The 24,871-nt window shown below is 54.0% G+C and overlaps 1 protein-coding gene across 2 annotated transcripts; it reads left to right on the top strand.

The window, feature by feature from the left end:
- Positions 1-15,059: 15,059 nt before the first annotated feature.
- On the top strand, positions 15,060-22,962 carry LOC117643602 (D-3-phosphoglycerate dehydrogenase). 2 transcript variants are annotated; one of them, XM_034382579.1, is made up of 9 exons: positions 15,060-15,194; positions 17,699-17,838; positions 18,163-18,314; positions 19,677-19,742; positions 20,198-20,351; positions 20,778-20,910; positions 21,011-21,661; positions 22,006-22,143; positions 22,632-22,962. In XM_034382579.1, the coding sequence occupies exons 2-9, from the start codon at positions 17,704-17,706 to the stop codon at positions 22,745-22,747; spliced, it is 1,545 nt and encodes a 514-aa protein (XP_034238470.1). In that variant the 5' UTR covers positions 15,060-15,194; positions 17,699-17,703; the 3' UTR covers positions 22,748-22,962. The 2 variants fall into 2 exon arrangements, with proteins under 2 accessions (XP_034238470.1, XP_034238469.1); XM_034382578.1 differs by having other exon boundaries at positions 20,763-20,910.
- The last annotated feature ends 1,909 nt before the right edge of the window (positions 22,963-24,871 follow it).

Genomic DNA, 24,871 nt, shown 5'->3' with positions numbered 1-24,871 from the left:
CGCGCGGTGGAGTGAGTATCAATTTCTGCCGCGGCCGTCACTCGCTGAAGGGTTCGCAACGGGGGCAGAGGTCCCGGCCCCGCCCCTCCTCACCCCGTCCCACCACGCCGCCCCACCCGGCCCCGCCCCTCCCGGCCCCGCCCCACTCCGCCCCACCTCACCCCGCCCCACCTCACCCCGCCCCACCCCGCCCCGCCACGGCCACAGCGAGCGCACTCTGCGCACTCCGTAATTTCACTCAAAAATCCGCCGGGCGGAATAAGAGCCCCGATAATTGCAGCCGCGCCGTCGCGACACTGACAATGCCCGTCACGACGATCGTGACCCGAATGGAGTCGATGGCGACGCCGGCGTCGCCAATACACTCGATAGACTTTGGCTGTCGCGGAGCGATGCGGACCGACAGGACGCAGTCTAATAGCGCCCTACGCGTTGCGTTACTCACCAACACTGAGGGTGTGAGAGAGAGAGAGAGAGAGAGAGAGAGAGAGAGAGAGAGAGAGAGAGAGAGAGAGAGAGAGACACTCACGCACACACGCACACACACACACACACACACACACACACACACCTCTCCAGGGGCAGCCCCGTCGTCAAGCACAAGGGCCTCCCAAACTTTACATTCGACCCTCGACCTGACGCCGCGCCGCGCTGGCGTCGTGCTGAAGCGAGGCTGGAGCGGCTGAGCGGCTGAGGCCGAAGAACAATGTCTGATAGATTGATTGCAGCCCGGCGTGCCGCGCGGTGCCGCGCGCAGTGCCGCACCGGCAGGGCGGCCGCCTGCTTCCGAGAGTCGTTTTCGTCGCTCTGTCTCTCTCGCACTCATGGCGCGTGCCGTACAGGTGCGAGAGAGAAAGAGTGACGTAAACGACTCTCGGCATTAGTCTACAGGTCATGCTGTACGCGCCTCGTCCCACACATGGCTGTCCGTCCGCCCGCCCGCCTGTCTGTCTGTCTGTCTGTCTGTCTGTCTGTCTGCCTGTCTGCCTGTCTGCCTGTCTGTCTGTCTGTCTGTCTGTCTGTCTGTCTGTCTGTCTGTCTGTCTGTCTGTTTGTCTGCCTGCCTGTCTGTCTGTCTGCCTGCAAGAGCCTTTTCACCGTTTTCATGCCCGGGTGAATTAGGCCGATAGAGCGTGCGCTGACATCAAACCGCTCCGAAAAGTACTTCTTTCTCTCTCGCACTCACGGGCCGTGCCGCAGGGCCTGCATGGGTGCGAGAGAGACAGAGTGACGAAAGGACCGACACGCGACACTCGACACGCGCGCGGCCCACACGGTTTGCAAATGAGGCGTGCTCTGCGCACGCGCGCCGATCGGAGTACACTACTTGCAGTGCAGTGCGACACATGACGGATTGGCGCGGCACGGCACGGCACGGCACGGCACGGCACGGCACGGCACGGCACGGCGCATCCCATGCCACTGGTCCGGCCGCATGCAACAGTGTCTAATGAGCCGCCGAGCGGGCGAACAATGTCACCGTGTCTACGGCGCGAACCGGTTGCGCGCGCAGCCGACTGATTCCGAGAGTCGTTATCGTCGCTCTGTCTCTCTCGCACTCTCTGTCCGTCCCGCATAGGTGCGAGAGAGACAGAGCGACGAAAACGACTCGCGGAATCAGTCGGCTGCGCTTCGCCGCTTCGCGGCTCCACGTGGACGAATCGTCATCGCGGTGTGTAATCGCATCGGAAGCAAACGACGGTCGCAAGAGTGCCGATTTGCGGCCAGTTGCTACACTGGCGTCCGTGTAAGGATCTGAAAAAAGTTGGAGACGCACCGAAAAAAACACAGCTGGCGCGAAGTGACCAGTGCGGCGCCACACTAGTACAGTGGCGTGGCCGCCTGAATGGGATCCAACCGGACAGGCCGGCCGGTTTTACCGTGGTGCGATGTAATGGCTGCAAATTGTGTGCATCGCCGACTGCCACAATGTTTCCGCGCTAGTACAGTGTGGCGCCCTGTTGCCATGCCGCGCGCCACGTGCGAGAGGATGCCGGACTAGACTCACTCACCGTAGTGGCGGGGACCTGCGACCCTCCCGAGGCAAGGACATTGGACCTCCAGTCCTGCTGGCACAGGTCACCTGGAACAGGGAAATTCAGTTTTAATCACGCCTTGTTCAAATGCCGCTCATCAAAATTTTTGCAGTGTGGTTCATTCGTCTGTGCTTAGCGATGGCAGCGTCAGCGTCCTCCTGAAAAAAAAAGGAAAAAAGATGTCCGATCCAAGGGGCGCTATTGAAGGTGCTAATGCTTCACACCAGCGTGCCACTCGGCGGTCATTTCGAGGAATGGAAGACGTTGCGTCAAAGTAGCGGTTCAATATCTGCTACAAAATTGGTGAAGTGAAATTTCGAACATTTTGAACTTAGATTGAGTTAGCTTTAGTAGTTCGGTCAAAAAAATAACGCTCGATTTTCGGATACTTCTGCAGAACAGGTTCCATTCGATGAACCCAGTGATGCAAAGACTTTCAAACTTTAGCCAATAACATTGTAGCAACTTGAAATTTCAATCATATACACTTAGGTGACCTTCTTTTTTCTGGTGACGCGGTGCATCCAAAAGCCAGTGCCCGCAAGTTCCCGGTGGATCGGCCACTTTCCGTCCGCGGCGAGGCGCCGTGGGGCGCACGGACCGCGGCACAGTCCCAGTGACCTTTGAGGGGACGGACAGCCGCCTCGCCGCAGCCCCTATGCTCCCAACGATGACAGCATTTCCATGGAATAATTAAAAACCTGGAATCACGTCCTCCGCTTCATGTCGTCGTGCCAAATAGGAAAGTGGACCGAATAGGGGGCAAACGGCGGACAGGGTAGAGAACCTCGCGTGCACTTATTGGCTGAACGGGCTCCGGGGCCCGCAGCAGGGATTACACCCGTTTGATAGACTGTAACACACACACACACACACACACACACACACACACACACACACACACACACACACACACACACACAGTGGAGGCTGGGCCCCAGCTTAAAATTCCACCTGGAATTTCCTCTGGATTTCCTAGTTTCCATCTGGATTGCTCATATCCCTATGGGAAATTTATATTTCCAAGCTGGAAACGGTCATTTCCATCCAGGCTGCTGTCTGGATGGTTCCAGATGGAAATTTTTTTTCCATAGGGTTTGAGTACCCGGAATGGAAATTGTATTCCACTGTGGCGCAGTCTGATTACCATAGCGAGATTCCACAATGGATTTTACTAGAAATCCAGGATGGACTTCATTTCCAGACTGGACTTCCGGCTTTGTCCGCTCGGTGGCGCAGTGTCGCTTTTTTGCCTGAAGTGTTAAAGGCTCTCCGAGCTCAAAGAAAGTGCCCTCATACTTCCGAATAGGGGGATTCTGGGAACGGTATGCCATGGAGAGTTGACTCCTTATGTGAGTGGATGTATTTTATCAGCATTACAGGCTGAGATTTTTGATAATCCTAGACTCTCGCTTGTGACCAAGGCCCTAATCTCCTTAGTCTAGGAAGTCTAATTCCGGGACATTGACAAATCCAGACCATCTGGCACATCAGCTCAATTTGCGGCCCCGGCCACCGCCCCCCTCTTTGGTGTCTGACCATTGCCGAGCGGCTCTAGATCTCTTGTAAGCTTGCTCTAATCGCAACGGAGTTCCGCTTGAATCAGATGAATACGTGAAAAGAATCCATATCTTGAGAAATTGGGGGACCTCAGGGCAGCGCTTTCTGGACGCACTGCCCATGTAGCAGTGTTAAAGTAAGCCGGCGCCTTACAAATAACGAGTACAGTGTTTTAGAGTGATTTCCATTCCACAGATGTGACCCATACTGGAAATCGGAAACCCACAATGGAATTCATAAATCCCAGATGGGAAAACGTTCCAAATGCAGCGGATTTCAGATCCTCTGGATTCTACTTTCCACAATGGAAATAAATCCAGACCAATTTCCAGGTGGAATTTTAAGCTGGGGCGCCCTAATCCGGGCGGACAGGGCACGCCGCGACGCCGCGGGGGGGCTCTGGAACAGGAGCTCCAGCCGGTCTGGACTGGGAAAGCCTTCTCATTTTCCCCAAACGCAACACCCCAGCCTATCCACCGACGTGTGTGGTTGTTTTGTGAGTGTGTTCGTGTCCGTGGTATGCAGCGTGTGTGTGCACGCGCGGTGCATGGACGCGTTTGTGTGTGTGCGCGACTAGTCGGGCCGCGGTCCATCTACACTAACTGACGCGAGATTAGAGTCGTGGATTTAATATCCTGGACTGAGTAAACACTGCCCCGGGCCTTCCAGGCCTTCCAGGCCTTCCAGGCCCCGCAGACCTTCCGGCCGACCGACTCCGTACAGCGCGGCGTCGCTCTGTCTCTCTCGCTCCCGAACGGGGCGCCCAACAAGTGCGACAGAGACAGAGCGACGAAAGCGCCGCTGTTCGGGACTAGTCTGCAAGAGGCCGAGCTTTCCAGCAGACTGATTCCGAGAGTCGTTTTCGTCGCTCTGTCTCTCTCGCACTCATGGGGCGCGCCCTATAGGTGCCAAAGAGACGCGAACGAATCGCTATCGGAATCAGTCTTGTGCCCAGCGGCCCCCGTGCGGGGGAAATTTGGGGGCGTCGAGTGCGGGCCTGATCCCAGTCAGCACCGGATTAAAACGCGCCTGGTCGTCGGGTCCCCCGGATGACACACTGCGCGTAGACTACCGGCTTGGGCCTGGCGCGGGCCGGCGTGTCGCCCTCTGTCACGGCGTGGCCGCGGCGCGGCGACGCACCGTAAAAAAGGACGCGCACGCGTCTCGCATGCACTCGGCTAAATGAGTGTGCCGCGCCCGGCCACGCCCCAGGCCGCGTGGACTTTAACGCGAAAGCTGAGCGGACTGCAGGCGGACTCCGAGAGTCGTTTTCGTGGCTCTGTCTCTCTCGCACACGGGGTGTGCCCTATAGGTGCGAGAGAGACAGAGCGATGAAAAAGACTCTCGGAATCGGTCTGCAGGACAGCTTCTTCCAGGCGCGGCCTAATCACGCAGGGCTTTGTGGACGCAGTGCCGTGAACGCGGAAACAGCGCGCGGCGCCTTCAGACTGATTCCGAGAGACGTTTTCGTCGCTCTGTCCCTCTCGCACCCACACAGGGCGCCCCATGAGTGCGAGGGAGGCAGAGCGACGTAAACGACTCTCGGAATCAGTCTGCTGCCACCGTGACACCGCCGCCGCCGCCGGCCGCTACCGTGTCCAACTTGGCAGCGCGTCAGGCCATCAGAAAATGGATATGCATTTCCACGATGTTGCATTCACGAGGCGCCGAGGCTACAATTTAATTCGAGACAACAGCGCTCCGCTTTTTTCAGCACCGGTGATTAAATCCCTCGTTACGCCGTTCGGATTCCGCCGCAGGGAAGTCCTGAAATTTCCGCACCGCCACGCGTGAAATACGAGCCCTGCACGCCGCGGCCAATTTATTTATCGAGACGATTCTATTACTTGTACACCTGACACATGCACGCACACACTCTCGCACTCGCTCTCACACACGCGGGGGACAGTTAGTGTCGCGCTCTGTTTCTGCGAAGTGGTTCAGGCAGACGATGCGAATCAATAAAGACAGCGTGCAGGAATCCGACTGCAGACTGAGGGACGTTTTCGTCGCTCTGTCTCTCTCGCACTCGTGGGCGCCACGTATTGGTGCGAGAGAGACAGAGCGACGAAACCGTCTCCCGGAGTCAGTCTGCTGGCGGCGCGGCGTGGCGTCGCGGACGTCGAAGGACCCGGCAAACCTCGGTGAGGACGAGCTCTCTGACACTATTTGGGCACAACGCGGCGACGCACAGTGGGCCAGAAGACCAGCGCCGGCTGCCAAATCTCTATACGCGTTTTGAACTCCAGACTCCGTATACAGGACTCGAACCGATCGTGTGACCCCACCAATGGACTCCTCGTTCAGTGAGGAATCCATTGGTGGGGTCACACGATCGGTGTAAGACCCACTCAGCGACTCTAGAGCTCAAAACGCGTCTGGAATTTTGGCCGCCTCCACACCGCACTGTGGGTGCGCAGACCGGTGTAGGCGGCCAAATTGTAGACGCGTTTTAAGCTCCAGAGTCGCTATGGCACTCGAGCTGAGCTTGTGACCCCACCATTGGACTCCTCGTTCGGAGAGCAATCTATTGGTGGTGTCAGACGTTCGGTTCGAGTCCCATTCAGCGACTGTAGAGCTTCAAAACGCGTCTGGAATTTCGGCCGCCTCCACCGGTCTTCTGGCCCACTGTGGGACGGGGGACTTGAACGCGCGCGGCGAACCTCGCCCCCGCTCCGCTCCTTGGCCGCAACAAGTGTCGATCCGCCCCGAAGTCACTTACTCTCAGTCCGCAGCCCGAACGCGTCCATGCGGTTGGCAACTCCACTTGATTAATTGAAAAGGCACTCGCGTGTCACTCGCGTGGCACTCGCATCGCTCCGCGGCGCTCTTTGTAAACACACATCTCACGCACTGGCACTCGCGCACTCGGGTGGGTGGGGGGTGTTCAGGTCCTCATTTATTGCCGCGGTCCTCGCGGACGCCGAGCAGCGCGTCGACTTCGCGCGCGGGAGACGCGACTGTCCTTGCCGGCATAGGCTGCTCACGTCCGTACCCGAGCCGACACACCGAAGCACTGAGCCTGCCCGGTCGAGCCGCCCGGCCGGCAGAGGACCGCCTGGACCACGCCGGCCCGGGAGTGGGGGGCGTCGGACGGGCGTCCTGCGCGGCCCGGAGTGTGGCCGGTCAGTCACGTCATGATACAGTTTTGACCCCGAGCAACTTCCTGACCTCGACGACGTCTTGGTGATTCCTCATCCACACTTATTTGTTCGCGATGCAAGTGTCATTTTTTCTGCCTTTCTGTATGCTTGGCTCCACTTAAGTTGGATCAGACGCACAAAACAATTGTAAAAACTGGGTAAACACTGGGTAAAAACTGGGTTAACTTTGGGTAAAAACTGGGTGAACACTGGGTAAAAACTGGGTAAACACTGGGTAAAAACTGGGTAAACACTGGGTAAACACTGGGTAAACACTGGGTAAACACTGGGTAAACACTGGGTAAACACTGGGTAAAAACTGGGTAAAAACTGGGTAAACACTGGGTAAACACTGGGTAAAAACTGGGTAACTGGGTAAACACTAGGTAAACACTGGGTAAAAACTGGGTAAAAACTGAAATCTTTGTTTTCAACATTGATTGATCAAAGATCAAAAGCTTTCGTTCCCTGCCCACACCTAATTAAAATTTACCTGAAATGTAACAGTTCCCGTCCCGAATTGAAACGAAATCTTTCTGGTTAAATTGTCATCATTGTGCTTTTGCTAAGGACATAAAGACAGTAGCCTCTCTGACTCCAGGCCAAAAAAGAGCTCTGCATGTCTCTAAAAAGTGGTGGCCTCATGCTGAGCTCGCGAGAGGAAACGAAAGGTTGCACCCGTGCGCAAGAAGTGTTGGCTGCAGCCTGAGATTCCTGACTCAAAATAAAAAGGCATACACTCCGCATACAATCAAATTTGTGTCATGTTACAGTGAACTCAGTGCAAAGAAAATACCATAACAAAAAAAAAATTGACACCTGTCCACATGCGTACAATTAATAATATGACGCGATCTTTCTGGCGGTACCTTATCCTTCGGCTGAAGAAGAAAGAGTAAGGCACCTGATGAGCGGCAGAAGTCAGTTGGCAACACGAATGCGGGCCGAGGATCAAATCGGACTCTGATGTCCGAATTGTAATAACGCCCGAAACCGAGGCAAGCCGACCTGCGGACGGCAGAGTCCGTCATGCACAGTGTGTCGGGACGACGGTCCTGGGGGACGTCCTGGGAGGCGGGATGCAGAACGGAGCCGTCGAGACCAGCAGACTGATTCCGAGGGTCGTTTTCGTCGCTCTGTCTCTCACGCATCTACACGGGACGCCCCGTGAGTGCGAGAGAGACAGAACGAAGAAAACGACTCAGTCTGCGGACTCAGAGACGCTTCACGAGAGGAAGACACAACCCCGCCCCCATCATTTACGTGAATTATCCCCCTGGGGTCATGCCTGGCTCTCTTTTCCCGGCTTTTTGGCACACGGGCCGTCCGACTTAAAATCATGAGGGACTCGAGGCACGGTCGCGGTTTCCTGAGAAGTTGACGTAAGCGTTTCGGTTGACGAGCAGAGAGAAAAAACGCGCAAGTAAACAATATGTGCGCTGGTAAAGACAAAACCGGGATTCGTACACTGTTAGAAAAAAAGTCCGTAAATTTACGGAGAAAGTTACTCTAATTTTGGGAATGGAGGCTCCGTAAATTTTCCATCTTTTTACGAAGATTTTCCATATTTTTACGGAGATTTTCCGTATTTTTACGGAGATGAACCACATTTTTGCAGAAATAAACGCGTTTTAACGGTTTACTTCCCTCCTTCTACCTCCGATGTTAATGCAAACAGTGGTCTTTAAGACGAAAGTGATATTCTCCAAAACTGTTTGAAGATCCACTTGACCACATGCCAGGATCGGATAAATGGACGGAAACCCAAAGGCGAGGTCGCTTTAGGGAAGGCTTGGAACACCTAATCAGTTGGTCACCCAACCCATCGATAACGTGAATTAGTCTGTTCTTTTTGATATGTAGGGCTTCTATTTCATTTATATACATAACTTCCATATTTTTACGGAGAAAATCCATAATTCAAAAAAACGGAGATCTCCGTAAAAAAAATGGACAGTCTCCGTTAAATTTCCGTATTTTTACGGAGTTTGCTGACAGTGTAGGGGGAAGCCGGACACGGCGGCAGGCATCGGTCGGTGCAGTGCAGACCCCGAATAGAACGCGAGGAAAAAGCGGCGAAAAAACCAACACGCTATGGGCTAACCCACGGTAGCGTGCTAAATGATTTCATTGTTCGCTGGAAGATGCTACAGCGCCAGTGCATGCCAAACATAAACCACCTCCGCAAACGACGGTAGTTCACTAACTAGAGAGGAAATAAAAAACGGTCGAAGAAAAAAAACGGCCTGAGGAGGATCAGGACAAAGGCGCCATCGGCCAGCACAGGAGACTGATTCCGAGCGTCGTTCCCGTCGCTCTGTCTCTCTCGCACGTAAGCGGGGAGCCCATGAGTGCGAGAGAGACAGAGCGACGAAGACGACTCTCGGAATCAGTCCGCAGCATTGCTACACACAGCCTCGCGGGGCAGCGATGCAGAGCGCAGCGGAGCCGAGCCACAAAAAGTAGCGAATGTTGAGCTAATCGTCGGCAGTGCGGAGTCGCGGAGTGTCTGTGAGTAATGACGATTCGATGGGCCGGGCCGTGGCGAGCCGCGCCGCCGAGTTGATGCGGCGGGTGCTTCTCGGAATCGAACATTCTGCACGACTGCGTGGCCTGCCTGGCCGGGAGGGGAGGGGGCGTGGCGGGGGCAGACAGTAGTCAAAGCACTGCTACAAGTAATAGCACCTTGCTGCAACTCACGCCGAGGCGCCGCCACTGATGCAGCAGCGGCGTTCTGGTTCCAAACGGCATCGCTCCGTCTCTGTCGCTCGCCGCGGAACGGCCCCGTGAGTGCGAGAGAGACAGAGCGACGAGGCGCTGCGTTTCGGACTCGGCCGGCAGGGGTCGACGCGTCGCTCCATCCCGGCCGGCCGGCCGGTCGCGGCAAAAGCGTTTCACAAAACCTGGCTTCGTCCCTAATTGCAATCAATTGTCCCGAGTCTGTCGCGCGCGAGCAAATTGAAAGTCACGCGCGTGGACGCGGCGCGCGAGGGACGGGCACACGACCCGCCCGCCTTTGGCGCAACGCGTGCATAGGAACACACACGCGCGCGCGCACACACACACACACACACACACACACACACACACACAAGAACACATACACACACAGACACACCACACACACACACACACACACACACACACACACACACACACACAATCAAGCACACACATGCGAGAGTGTGTGGCAGAAATAATTCATTCTCCACCGGAGATTTTCGCATCTATAACGCTGTGCGAAAGGCGCGAGGCGCAGCGCCGCACACTTCGAACGCGAAACGTGCAATACGGAACCACAGTGTGTGTGAGTGTGTGTGTGTGTGTTGTGTGTGTGTGTGTGGCACTGGAATGGGATGGCGCAGGGCATGGGAGAGAAAGAGAGGGAGAGAGAGAGAGAGAGAGAGGAGGGTCAAAGGCGGACAAGTCCGCGTCAGTCTGATGCCGGCACGGCGCTGCATCGGCGTGGCCGCGCCCGGGCCGCACCAGACCACGCGTCGTACGTAAAATAAAGAACAGCGTGCGAGTTATGACTTAGTGTGTCTGCCGCGGCATCGCGCACACACGCGCACACACACACACGCACACACACACACACACACGCACACAAGAACAGGGCGTGTTGGCACGCGCATTGTACGGTTCATCTATTAACCGCCGCCCCTACACTCTACACACACATCGACGGGCCGCGGTCGGTGCGTTTGGCCGCAGCGTTCGGTAATCAAACAATAATTCGTGTCGACCTGTCGCGCCGTGCGTCGCGTCGCCCCGCCGTCCCCTCCCCGCCTTTCATGGCGGTGCCGCGCGGGCCGACGACCCCGCGAGACGACTTCTGCTTTCGCGGGTTCGAATCCCGACGTAAGTGCCGAAAGTTTTTTGCGACCGACGCGATGCGACTTCGGGGGCGGTAGCCGGTAGCATGAGTCTGATTTCGCGGACAATACGGACAATAAAGCGTTGGTGGTTCGCTCGGACGGTGTACTGGAAACGCTGCTGTCCGACTACGAGAGAAGTTTTCCTTCGCTCTGTCTCTCTCGCACCTGCCTGGTACGCTCCATGAGTGCGAGAGAGACAGCACTGAAAATCCAAGTGTGGGACAGGCATGCACTAGATAACGTGGGACAAAGTGTCCCACGCTTGCAAGCGTGGGACACGGTTTGTCCCACGCTTGCAAGTGTGGGACACGGATTTGTCCCACGCTTACAAACGTGGGACACGGATTTGTCCCACGCTTACAAACGTAAGACACCGTTTGTCCCACGCTTGTAAGTGTGGGACACGGATTTGTCCCACGCTTGTAAGTGTGGGACACGGTTTGTCCCACGCTTGTAAGCGTGTAACACGGTTTGTCCCACGCTTGCAAACGTGGGACATTTTGTCCCACGCTTCCAAGCGTGGGACAGTTTGTCCCACGTTATCTAGTGCATGCCTGTCCCACACTTGGATTATCAGTGAGGGTGACGAAAAACGTCTCCCGGAATCAGTCCTGCACACGGTCAAAACGGTACCGGGTTTTCCCAGGAACCCCCTGGAAATCGCCTATGTCTTTACCATAGGCTTCCTGGGAAAACTGAGTGCCGTGTCTACCGTGGAGCTGCCCCCGCGGCTCGCTGTCTCTGACACACTGCAAGAAATAACCACAACAAAAACACACAAATTTCTGGCAAATTTTTTATCAGGAATTTAGTGTACTTTTCAAGTACAACAATTGTTGTACAAAGTACAATGGAAGCAGTATGAGGAGTGCTGTGCAGTTCAGGGCTCGTTGTGGTTTGTACAATTCTCGTTGTACTTTCTACAATCCCTGTTGATCTTTTATTGTACAGTTTTTGTTGTACTTTTGTTGTACTTTTGTTGTACTATCCACACTTTTTCTTGCAGTGCAGTGCGGCGCCTCGCGTGAGCGCCATGGACGAGTCGCTATGGTTGCCTACCAGGCCGGCTGGCTGACAGCGAGGCTCGTCGCGTGAAACGCCGTGCTGGGTAGGCAAGGCGAGCGCAGTGGATGCCAGCGGGTTGCCTACTCCGCCGGCGGCCGTTACCATTACCATTACGGGCCGGTGAGTCGGGGCGGACCGTTTGAGCCGCCGCTGGACAGACCACCAGTCGCCTCTTAGCGTCCGATGGGCTGCCTACCCCGCCGGGCGCACTGTAGCAGCGGCCCGGAACGGACACACTGCCGTCCAGTGCGCGCGCTGGCGCTTTAGCAGAACTGACGCGTTGCAGTAAGTTTCATTCAAGCCGATTTAAGCACTATACGCTTGAAGGCCTTACGCTTTAAGTTGACCGTAGTATCCTTCGCATTTCTGTGCCAAAAGCATTTCTTTCGCCCATGGGCATTTGTCTGTCAAGAGTAATTTCCTGCCCTAGAACATTCTCTCGATAAAAGGATTTCTTCCGCCCAAGAGCATTTTTATGTCAAGAGGAAGCCCTTTCGTTCTTCTTAAGCGCAGAGATGTAGGGAGAGAGTTGTCAGAACAAACTTTGTGTACAAATGGACATGTATTGGCACTGCCAGTGTCAACCCTTTCAACTTGGCGACTGCCCTGAGCCTGCTGACTATTTCACTCTGTCTCTCTCTCTCACCAATAGGGGACACCCCAAGTGGGAGAGAGACAGAGCGACGAACACTACTCTCTGAATCAGACCGCTGGCAACGGAGCCGTCGAATCATCGGCGTGGAGGTCAAGCCCGAGTCCGTGGGGTCGGGAACTCCATCGCTCTCGCTCCAACTGCTCCGAATATTGATAGACGAATGGGTCGGCGGGCGGGCGGTCGGTCTCCGCCTGCCGAGCGATTCAGAAGTCCGGTTTGTCGCTCTGCCTCTCTCGCACCCATATGGAGAGTCCCATGAGTGCGAGAGAGACAGAGTCTTCAGAATCGCTCGCCTGGACAGCAAGATAAACAAAAGCGCGGTGGGTATTCGCAGAGGTTATGGCTTCCCTCCTCCCCCACAGGGAGTATGACGTCGCGGTCTGACCCAGACAAACAAAGCCTCGATGAGCTGCGATGAGCTCCGCTGCGTTCTCTACGCGCATCCAGCACTTATCGGACCGGACGGCCATCGCCGGGGCATTGCAGCAGACTGTGACGTCACTAGACTGATTCCCGTGAGTCGTTTTCGTTTTCGTCGTCGCTCTGTCCCTCTCTCACCTACACAGGATGCCCCATGAGTGCAAGAGAGACAGAGGACTGATTCCGCAGGTCGATTTTGTCGCTCTGTCTCTCTCGCACTCACGGGGCGTCCCGTATAGGTGCGAGAGAGACAGAGCGACGAAAACGACTCTCGGAATCAGTCTGCTGGGTCGACGAGGGCAGTGCACGCGGAGCGACATCACCAAGTTCGGTCGGATCTCGGGTGCCGTGGCGTCCCCTCGGCGACGAGGGGATGAGGCGAGGTGGGTGGGACACCTCCATGTGTCATCTGCTTGGTCAATGGCATCATGGATGGCATCAGCCGCAGGCACGCCGTGGAGCATTCCTCGTCGTGGCAGTAGTCGCGGTGGTGACCCGCTTATCAAACGAGCCACCCTCCGATTCCGAGCAGTGCCCTGCCCCGTCGCTCCGTCACGTCACGCTGTCTCTCTCGCACTCGGCTGTCTATGTGGTGCGCCACCCTATAAGCGCGAGGACAGAGACGCAAGGCACTCTATTAGGCTGCAGCCCGCGGCAAAGCCAGAATGGGCCATTTCAGCGAAGCGTGCGCCCAATGTCGCCGATTATTGCTGCCGAAGTGAAACCGTTCGACATCGAGGCCACGGTCATGGCCATGGTCTTGACTTTTACATTCTCGGAGCCAAATTTCTGATGCAGGAAGTCTGCCACTCCTTCGAGCACCTCTTGCACTCATTGTACTCGTCCAGTTCCCTCTCACTCCCACTCACTTAGATTTTAGACACACACTTGCACACTGAATGTTTTTGTAAAAGTTTTGTACGAGACATCAGTTTTTTGAGCTCACGAACTTTTTGCACGAATTTGTACAAAATTTTGTACAATTTTGTACAAAAATGGCGAAAAATGTGCAGTTTTTCGTACGAAAATTGTACGAAAATTTCGTGTGCACAAAAAACTGTGATGTCTCGTACAAAATTGTACATATAACATTTAGTGTGTGTAAGTAGGCAAAAAACATGGCTGAGTTGATCGGGAACCCACTACACGAATTGTACATAATTTCAGTCAATGGCGGACCCCTAAGGGTAATTAACTCCAGCCAAATTTGTACACCAAAATTCATCAAACATGTAAGATTCATCAAAATTCATCGAAATTCAACTGAAATTCATCAAAATTCAACTGAAATTCATCGAAATTCAACTAGAATTTATTGGATTTGTACACCGAAATTCACTGTGATTTCCCCTGCGGACCCCTCGTTCTGATAGCGCTCCGCCTGGGTTCTTACGATTTGGGTTTGCACTCTCACCATCGCCCTTCTCATTTTGTTTCTACTCTGGAAGCTGTAGAATGAGCACGTTTGACGCTCGTGTCAAACTGGAGGGTGACGCTCGTTATCACGTTCTTAGCAGGAATGCAGTGACAAAGGCTGCTCGTGCACATACAAGTCCACTCTCTAATTTTGTGGTTGGCCTGCCCCCAAAATAACACATGTGCGTGTACGCTCGAGCCATATGAACTCATTTTTACATCATCTTGCGCCTTCCTCTCAGTTGACTCTTGTGTCTTTCGTACAATCTGCAGTTTCCAGAGTACTTCCTTGACGTCACAATCACAGCAGGCGTCTAAACAAATTTCATCCCTTGTTTTTCAGCGCTAAAACAAGGTCCACTGCCATCGGATCGAGCAACACGTCGAGTAAATTTCGTAAGGATTATTTTCGTGGCAACAACTAATAGCCTTATCAGGCGGCTTGGCTTCGCAAGCTTCGAAGTCGATGCGGGGCGTTTATCGGCATGACGTCACACTGCGGTACAGAATCGAAGACCGGTGGAGGTGGTCAAAATTTCATACGTGTTTTGACCTCCAGAGTCGCTAATTTTGGCTCGCCTCGAACGTTGTGACCCCACCAATGGATTTCTCTCCGAACGAGCAATCCATTGGTGGGGTCACACGTTCGGTTCGAGTCCCATTTCGCGACTCTGGAGCTCAAAACACGTCCAGAGTTTTGGCCGCCTCCACCGGTCTTCTGGCCCACTGTGCGTCACGTTTACAACATTTTTTGGATTTGCCGCTGCCCTGCTTCCACACTAGAGGAGAGTCACGCACGGGAAAAGGGGGGGGGGGGCAGGAGCTGGCCGGGTGACTGGTGTGACCGGCGAGGCCCCCGCCCCCCTGCCCCGCGGTGGCCTGCCCCCTCGAGTGCCGCGCTGGTAACAGGCGGGCCCCGGCGAGGCGGCCAGGCTCAGCCACGCGACACGACGCGAGTCTACAGTCAGTCGTGGACAACACTGCGAGGCATACAGAGCGTCGAGCCCCGCACACCAACACAGGTGAGTGAGCAGCACTAGAGTTCGACGTGTTGGTTGGCAGTCAGGCAGCCAGTGAACGAAGTACACACTTCAAACGTCTTATGGTGAAAATTCATGATATTGTGGTGAAGATTCTTCATGTACACTCAACAAAAAATGTCCTGTAAACGCCGTTAATTTATTACCAATGTTTGCTGTTATGCAATTCACGGCGTTTGCTGTGAACTAGTTTACGGCGTTCACTGTGATCTCGGTTACAGTGTTCACTGTGATCTGGCCACAGTAAACGCCGTGAATTGGAGCCTGATTTGCAGCACTTCGGTGCTCAGCGGCGTCAAACTCACAGTGTTTACTGTGAACTAGATCACAGTGAACACCGTGAACAAGATCACAGTGAATCGCGTGAGCAGATCACAGTAAACGCTGTGAATTGACCTACAGTGAAAACTGGTAATAAATTAACGGCATTGACAGGACATTTTTGGTAGAGTGTAATGGAGATGATTCTTCATGTAATGCAGATGATTCTTCATTTTATGGTGAAGATTCTCGATATCATGGTGAAGACGTCCCATCTTTGTAACTCACTGACATTCTATCGAATTTCTTTAAAGAAATTCGTATTGTGGAGAAAATCTTCACCATAGTAGCTGCAGCCTTTCAGCCCGAAACGTTTTGAGTGCAAGTAACAAATTTGCTGGCTACCTCGTTGTGTTCAGCCTGCCTGCACTTGCACTGTGAACCCAAAGACCGCTCGTCCTGCTTTCTGGCAATGCCCCTGTGCTATGGGTCCAAAAATTTCCTCTGGCGATAAAGGTATAGGGCATCACAGCATTTCGGGCATGACACGACTGCATACACACGGTTTGAAGGCGATATCCGAAAAATGCCGCCAGTCCTAGAGGGTGACAACTCCTGAAACTGTAAATTTAGGTTTCTGTGAGACGTCTTCTTTTACTTTTTTCCTTGAGCGTCTTCCAGTGTGGATGCGCTTACAGTGCGCGTTCCGGGCCGGCCGGCTCGGCTGGTGTAGTGGCGGGGCGTGGCGCGTCTCCACTGGGCCGCGTTCGAAACGAGCCGGCCTGCATGCCGCAGCACGGCCAGCGGACTCATTCCGAGAGTCTCTCTCCCACCTACCCGCGACGCCCCGTGAGCGCGCGAGAGACAGAGCGACGAAGAAGACTCTCGGAGTCAGTCTGCAGGACAGCTGTTTTCTTTCCGTCGCGGCCCGCGTTGTCAGGCTTCCACGTGCGTCCGCGTGGAGGCGCTGTTGTCGCGTCGTCTGCTGGGCGCAATGGGTCGGCCGGCGTGCCGGCTTCGACGCCGTGATTATTCGACTCGACGGCACCGAAATTCGTAGAGCCTTGGCAACCTCGGGCCGCGTGCCTCGCAGTGCCGAGCCGTACCGCGCCGCCACGGTGGAGTAGTTTGTTATTCGGCGAGGTGAAAAACAAAGATTATGCTAGTGACACCGTCCTGGCCGTTGTTGCCAAGCCGGTGAGATAGTCAACTGCCTGTTTCCGTTTCAAAAACAAGGGAGGACAAATACGTTATCGGCGATGAGCTAAACAGCAGCACGCGTCGCGTGGGGTATTTCGATTGGCGCCTTGCATGTTGCATATTACGAGGGAATGCGATAAAGACCGCCGGCAGATGTGTGTCGGGAAGTACACAGCCACGCGGGGGGGATCCGACTCGCCGGGCCGCCGGGCCGAGCTTGGTGACTGACTATGGGCAAGGTCACCGCGCCCGAGAGAGAGAGAGAGAGAGAGAGAGAGAGAGAGAGAGAGAGAGAGAGAGAGAGAGAGAGAGAGAGAGAGAGAGAGAGTAAAAGAGAGAGAGAGTGTGTGTTCGGACTCCTGTTCGGAGTCGCTTTCCAAAATTCATAAAACATGTAAAATTCATCAAAAATTCATCGAAATTCAACTGAAATTCATCGAAATTCGACTGAAAATCATCGAAATTTGACTGAAATTAATTAAAATTCGACTGAAATTCATCGAAATTCAGCTGAAATTCATTGCATTTGTACACCGAAATTCACTGTGATTTCCCCTTGCTCCATATCACCGCGAGTAAGTAGGGCTTGACTTGAAATTGGCTTTCCAAGTCACCGATCCGTCGTCGACCCCTGTGCGGACATAAAGCAAGGGTCTGTCCAATTACGGGCAGAGCAGCACTGGCGCGGAATGATGTCGTCCGGACGTCGAATACGCACAGCGACGCGGAGGGCGCGGCCGGCCGTGAAATGGCTGTTATCAGGGCCCGCGTGAATCGTAACACACACACACACACACACACACATATACACATACACACACTCGCGTGCTGTCGTACGTACTATCGCAAACACGTAGACAAACAGCTGTTGTCAGTGGACCGGTGTGTGATGGGAAAACCATCCAAAGGCAATCGGCTGGTCCGTTTGAATGGCTCAGCGCTGCTACACCTCCGCCCGACTTCCCCCACCAAGGCTCATTGATCCGGAACAAATCGATAACGACTGTTTCTTTGCCTGCTTTCAGTCAAAATGGCAATTCCCCTCCGAAGCGTGCTCATCAGTGACGAGGTGGACCCACTGTGCGTGGATCTGCTCAAGAAGAATGGCATCCCTGTCACCTGCAAGTACGGCATGTCCAAGGATGAGCTCCTCAAGGAGATCCCGGTACGTACCCTGTTTCTCTCTACAAACTCAACTGTATGCACGGCCGAGTGCATGGCACACTCCACCAGGAGTGTTCTTGCATGAATGCCTGTGTTTCGATGCACACTGTTCCTAGCAGTGTTTTTGGAAGTACACTGTTCATAGCAGTGCGTTGGGGAGAACAGTGTTCCTAGCAGTGTACACCCAAACACACTGCTCGTTGAAGTGAGCATACAGGCACGCTCCAGGTAGAGTGTGCCATGCACACTGTTCAGTTTGTTGGGCTGCGAACACAGTGTGTGTTGAGTTGGATTACTCATGCCACCCTCCTCCTTCTTTCTGCAGAAGCACGATGGGCTGGTCATCAGGTCCAGCACCACCGTGTCGGCCGAGGTGATCGCCGCCGCCACCAACCTGCGCGTCGTGGGCAGGGCGGGCACTGGCGTGGACAACGTGGACCTGGAGGCCGCCACTGCCAAGGGCATCATCGTCCTCAAGTGAGTGACCCAAGTCTCAAGCTGGTATCAGCACCACACTGTGTGAAGACAAGTGTGGATGAATCCGGAAGTGTAGAATTTGCAGTATCCCAACCTGGAAGTGCAGCAGTCTCCCCACACTCCAAGTGCGGAGCGTTCTCCACGTTTGCAGCACGCCATGACGTAGTAGAGGCTCTGTGAGCATCTCCAGAAAGTATGGAGACTGCACCAAGTGTGGGGATTACAAACTCCACACCTCCGAGTGTGGAGACTGCAAACTCCCACACGTCCAAGTGTGGAGACTGCAAACACTACTCGTCCAAGTGTGGGAGACTGTGAACTCCACTCGTCCAAAAGTGTGGAGACTGCAAACTCCACTCGTCCAAGTGTGGAGACTGCAAACTCCACTCGTCCAAAAGTGTGGAGACTGCAAACTCCACTCGTCCAAGTGTGGAGACTGCAAACTCCACTCGTCCAAAAGTGTGGACACTGCAAACTCCACTCGTCCAAGTGTGGAGACTGCAAACTCCACACTTGAGGTTGCAATCGGCAAAAACGAAAACTCCACACGTCACAAAGTAGAGTAGAGACTGCAAGTCCAAGTGCGGACAGTTACTCCGCGCAAGGAAGTGCGGTTGACACTGACAGAGCAGAGTGATGCCATTCATTCGAACCCTGCCGGTCCCAGAGCTCGTCTTCCGCTGGAGTCTGGGCGTCGCGCTGGAGCGGCTGGAGGGATGGATTGCGGTGTCTGGTGCGCATCGGGGGCAGTGTCCCCGTCGCAGAAGCCGAGTGTCTAGCGGCTAGAAACTCGCACGATGGGGACGCTGCCCCCGACTCGGGGCCCCGAGGCGCGCCAGACGCCATCCATCCCTCCAGCCGCTCCAGCGCGACGCCCAATTGGGCGAGGAGGGGCTAATTGAAGTGACCTTGGCCGTCGTGAGGGAGCCTGCAGGCTGGTTCCGAGGGGGAGGTCTCGTCGGTCTATCTCTTTCACACCGATACGGGACGCCTAATGAGAGAGAGGGCGAGAGAGAGAGAGAGAGAGAGAGAGAGAGAGAGAGAGAGAGAGAGAGAGAGAGAGAGAGAGAGAGAGAGAGGGAGAGAGAGAGAGAGAGAGAGAGAGAGAGAGAGAGAGAGAGAGAGAGAGAGAGAGAGAGAGAGAGAGAGAGAGAGAGAGAGAGAGAGAGAGAGAGAGGGAGAGGAGAGAGAGAGAGAAGAAAAAGAGAGAGAGAGAGAGAGAGAGAGAGAGAGAGAGAGAGAGAGAGAGAGAGAGAGAGGGACCACCTCCCTCTCGGAATGAGCCTGCTGACGCGACGTGATACGTTGCCCTCACCCTTACGGCACGCTCGCCCTGACCTTACCCTCGTGTTCGTGTTTCAGCACACCGGGAGGCAACTCCATCAGCGCCTGCGAGCTCACCTGCGCCCTCATCGCTGACCTCGCCAGGTAAGACGGCCAGCCCTCAGTGGCGGATCCAGAGCCGGCTTGAGAAGGGGGGGAAAATTTCCGTACTTTTGCCTACTTTGGGGGTGTAGGGATGTAATTTGCCTGTCTTCCAGGCGGCTAGAGGGGGAAAAGAGGGGATGGGGTCAAAGTGACCCTCTGCCCCTCCTCTTGGTGGATCTGCGCTTGCCAGCGCCACCTGCTCTCAAAATTTCTTACAGTGAATTTAGCAGTAATAACATAGTAATATGAACAAACTGGGTTTATGCTACGATTTTTTTGTTTACTTTGAAAATAGAGAGAGAAACGGCTTTATGTTTATGAACAAAATGATCTGTCTCATAAAGAAATGATTTTAGTTTTCTTCGTAAGACTTTAAGACTATGAATAATTTTTTTAAATTTAAAACTGTAAATGTTCTGACTTTGACTTACTTTTTCCTCTTTTTTGTTATCTAGGAACGTGAGCGTGGCCTGCCAGTCGCTCAAGGCCGGCCGCTGGGACCGCAAGCTGTACTCCGGCTCGGAGCTGCAGGGCAAGACCCTGGCCGTGCTGGGGCTGGGCCGCATCGGCAGGGAGGTGGCCACTCGCATGCAAGCCTACGGCATGAAGGTGAGTTGCCGAGGGAGTGTCGCGGTCTAAAAACTGTGACGAGACGTTGTTTTCCTATTTCACGGTGTGCTTGGCCTTCTTCGAACCGACCAGGGTCCGAGGGTGCCCACCTCGTTCCTACAGAGTCCGAGCTAAAGACTGTCCATGAGTGACGAGAGAGGTAACGTTAGACCTGTTCTGCCTCACATGAGGTTGGAAAAAACTAACAAACTAATGTAACCTGGTGCGTGTGGCTGGTGTGGTGGTGGTCTTCTCTGCTTTCTCCTCGCTGTAGCTTACGGGAGTGCCCCTGTGCCTCCTTCGGCGAACAGACGCCGGTGCAGAAAGCGTCGTCCACTTCCAATCGAATAATCAATTGTTTCTCTGTTTCCCGTTGTTCCTGTTGTTCCTGTCGACTTGTTGAAAATGAAGATTATTTCTACACAGACCGTCGGATTCGACCCCATCGTGTCCCGGGAAGATGCGGCCGCCTTCAACGTGGAGAAGATGGAGTTGGAGCAGATTTGGCCCGTGGCGGACTACATCACCGTGCACACGCCGCTCATCCCTCAGACACGAAGTAGGTGCATTCTGCTTGATTGGAAACGAAACATCATGCAAAATGTGACGATTTTAGTGCATTAAACGCCATGACTCATCTCGATTGCTTCTCGTTCCAGACATGATCAATGACAAGGTGTTCACCAAGTGCAAGAAGGGCGTCAAGGTGGTGAACGTGGCCCGCGGCGGCATCATCTGCGAGGAGGGCCTGCTAAAGGCGCTGCAGGACGGCCGCTGCGGCGGCGCGGCGCTCGACGTGTTCGCGGAGGAGCCCCCCAAGGCCCCCGTGACGCGCGCGCTCATCGAGCACCCCAAGGTGGTGGCCACGCCGCACCTGGGCGCCTCCACCAGCGAGGCCCAGATGCGCGTCGCCGTGGAGGTGGCGGAGCAGTTCGTGGCGCTGGCCAACCCGTCGTCGCCGTACTCCGTGACGGGCGTGGTGAACGCCCCGGTGCTGGGCGCCGCCCTGGTGGCCGAGAACGGCCCCTGGATCGCGCTGGCGCAGCGCCTCGGCGTCCTGGCCGCGCGGCTGCTCGCCGGCAAGACCGCCGGCGCCCAGGTCGCCGTGCAGACCGCCGGCGCCGCCCTCAGCAAGAAGGCCTTCCTCGCCACCCCCGTGGCGGCCGGCATCGTCGCCAAGCCCGGCGTCAACCTGGTGAACGCGCCCTCCATCGCCAAGCAGGCCGGCCTCGTCCTCGCCGCCTCCCACGACGAGCGGCCCACCGAGCCCGCCTGCCTGCGCGTCACCGTGCAGGGCCACGTGCTCACCGGTACGTCAGCACACTGTGACACAGAGTGGGGGGAACTCCGCAGAGTAAAACGCGGACTGTGGAAGTGTAGAATTTTCTGTCTCGGCACTTTTGGAAGTGCGGAGTTTGCAGTCTTCCCGCTAAAAGTGTGGAGTTCTCGGCGTTCGCACCGTGCTTAGCAGCTCTTGAGCTATTCCACACTTAAAGTGTACAGACTGCAGGCTCCACACTTCCAAAGTGTGAACGGAGAAATCCGCTCCAAGAAGTGTGGAATTCTGAACACTTGGTTTGGCAGTGCAGCGCTTGTTGCAAAATCCGTCAACGAAAGCCGGTCGCTTTGTAATAAGTGCAACTTCCCTCTGCAGGTACCGTCGGTGCTGCCGGTGCCAGTGTGCTCCTCGCCGTCGACGACGCCACCTTCGGCGCCGCGGGCGTCGCGCTGGACGGCAACCTCGTCCTGGTGCACTCCAAGGACGCCGCCACCATCGTGAGCTCCGTCGCAGGTGAGCAGCGAGTTGTCTAGAAAAACTAAAGTGGAACTTTATGCTCGAGTGAAGCATGGACAGACGTTTGAAGACGTAGCACTTGTGATGAATGAACACAAAAAGAAAATCCCCGATGCTTTTCACTAGGGTAATTTGAGCGGATTATGCTTGAAAACTGATTGTAAAACGACGCTTTAGTTTTTCTACCAGTGCATCTTATGCGATCTTATGCGAATGGTGAGGCTTGCGTCTCCGTATCCCTCCGGGCTAGGCAACCCAACGTGCCGGGCTGTGCCGCGTACGATGGGCTGCCTAGCGCAGAGGCGCTCACGATGATCCACGGTCCGCTCCTATACCGCCTATCCGAGCGCCTATCTAAATGCATGGGAGAAATTCTTTTCCACGCTTGAGTCCAAGCCTAAAGTCTCCAAGCGTAGTTGTATGCATGCAGCTACACTTGGGTCCTACCTGTGCTGTATTCTGAAGAAATCTGTTTTCTTTTTCAGCCGCCACCAATGGCATCCTCGGGGTGGCCGTCGCCGTGGGAACCTCTGGCGCGTGGACGTTGGTGAAGACCGCCCAACCCGTCACCTTCACCGTGCCCGGGGCCAACGTCTTCTAGGCATCCTCCACTCCACTGGAAGATGAATTTCAGGGGAGAAGATGAAGTGAATCTTGTCCCGTGCCATGCCGCGTTTGTGCTTGCAGGGCCAAGGCGGCGTTTCAGTATTTTGGAAACAACTTTTATACTACTTTATCCTGCGTGATACAAGACTGTGACAAGGAGAATTTTGTATACTACCCTTAATTAATGAATTGAATTTTTTTGTTATTTTGGAGCGAGGTTTTATTTACATATCCCTACAAACTCGTTACAAATTATGTAAAAATTCGTCACTCAAATCACAACGAAATCACAATCACATTCCCATCTCAGTCACCACGCGTCACCAACCCAAAATACATTATTTCGCTACACACAGAGGCTTACGCGAAACACACACAGAGTTAGTATTTGAAATTTTTTAAAAATATTATGAAGTCAGCCACGCAGCTATGAGGGGGCCCAAAAGGCTGTGACTAAGTCAGTCTTAGTCATGGAAACTAAGAGTTAAGTAATTTGTACATCAGGCATCCAAAATTTTAAGCCCTGGCGAGCAGACTAGCCTGCTGTGGAAGATTACAGGAGATTTATACCTGCTGGTTCAGAACTGCATTTTTCCAAAAAAGGTATAACGGAAGGATGAATCTACAAGAGACATGAGCTGCAACACACTTAAGCAAACATTGTTGACTATCACTACAAACGAATACAAAAATAAGTCTACTTATTTTCCGAAAGAGTAAAATGCGGTCACCACCTCTTAACTAGAATCAAGGTGAAAAAAAATTGGACACTCATAGGGAAGGGAAACATCAATAGCGACACACTGTGAAACCCGTTTTACATCCAAGGGGTACAAAGAAAGTGGCACAACCGTGGCAGAGAGAACACTGGTGAAACTAAAGCATACGCTTCATTCAAGCATGTAACTACGCTTGAAGACCTCTCATCCTTCTTCAAGGCAATTCCTGCTATGCAGCATTTAGATATAGGAGGAAAAGAGAGCTGCTGTTCACTTCAAGAAGGTCATGCAGACCGTACGCTTCATTACGGGCGCTACACTGGTAAAACTAAAGCATAGTATTACCCTCTGTTTTCAAGCGTAATCAGGTTACGTTTGAAATCAAGCGTAACAGGCTCAATCGCCAAGATTCCCCCTATCTAAATGCATGGGTTAATTTCAAGAGTATGCTTGTTTTCAAGCGTAACGACTTCAAGCGTAACTTTATGCTTGACTCAAGTATAGAGTGACGCTTTAGTTTTACCAGTGTACATTATCACACCTTAGTTTTACCAGTGAACGAAGCCTAGCTCCGGCTACAAATTTATTCGACGCGGAAATAATGGGTTCAGGAAACAAGTGGAGCTTTAACAACGCCCCCGCCCCTTTCGCTCCTGCACGTTGCAGCTGTCGCGCCTCGCTGTCGTGTAGTTGCAAGCGATGCCTCCCCCACCCCCACCCCCGCAGTCCGTTTTTCCGCACAAATGTCGCTTAAATGAGCTCCGACGCGTAGCGACGCGGGGGCGTGAGACAGCCGACTGGCTAATTTAGCGCCGCTGACAGACTCGTCGCCCTTTGTCTGCACTCGCAGGAAAAAAGGGAAGAAAGGGACGAGGGCCATCTAAAGCGATAATTACACGGAGAGATCATTATTTTGACTAAGGGGCCGCGTCCCTCGAAGAACGCACTTAACTAGCGTAATACATTTACTCGAGAGAGACACGACGGCAGGACTAATTCTTGCAGTATTTTTTCCCTAACTTAGATTAAAACTCATCTCGGGAGATTGTCTGTGAATGCCGAGCGTTCCGGTGCGCCTCAGGCAGGCACGACCAATGGCCTCTCGGGCCTTGACCTCTAGATAGCCCTCTGAAAGGTGAGGCTATAACGGCAACATTTTCCCCCTGCACTGCGTCAGCGACGTGACGTCATATTCGTTGAAATAATGTTAATCTGGTATCACATTGGTTTGAATACACTGAGAATGAAAAAGTCATGATCAATACCCAATTTTGGGCGAGGTATACTTTATCACCCAAATTTGGGCGAGGATCGTTTCCTCGCCCAAATTTGGGTGAGGAAAGCTTCCTCGCCCAAAATTGGGTGAGGAAGGGTGTATCAGCTGCCTATATGGCTCCACA

The sequence above is a fragment of the Thrips palmi genome, unplaced genomic scaffold, assembly GCF_012932325.1.
Source record: "Thrips palmi isolate BJ-2018 unplaced genomic scaffold, TpBJ-2018v1 HiC_scaffold_17, whole genome shotgun sequence".
Classification (NCBI taxonomy): domain Eukaryota; kingdom Metazoa; phylum Arthropoda; class Insecta; order Thysanoptera; family Thripidae; genus Thrips; species Thrips palmi.
This window is presented reverse-complemented; position numbering and strand designations above follow the sequence as displayed.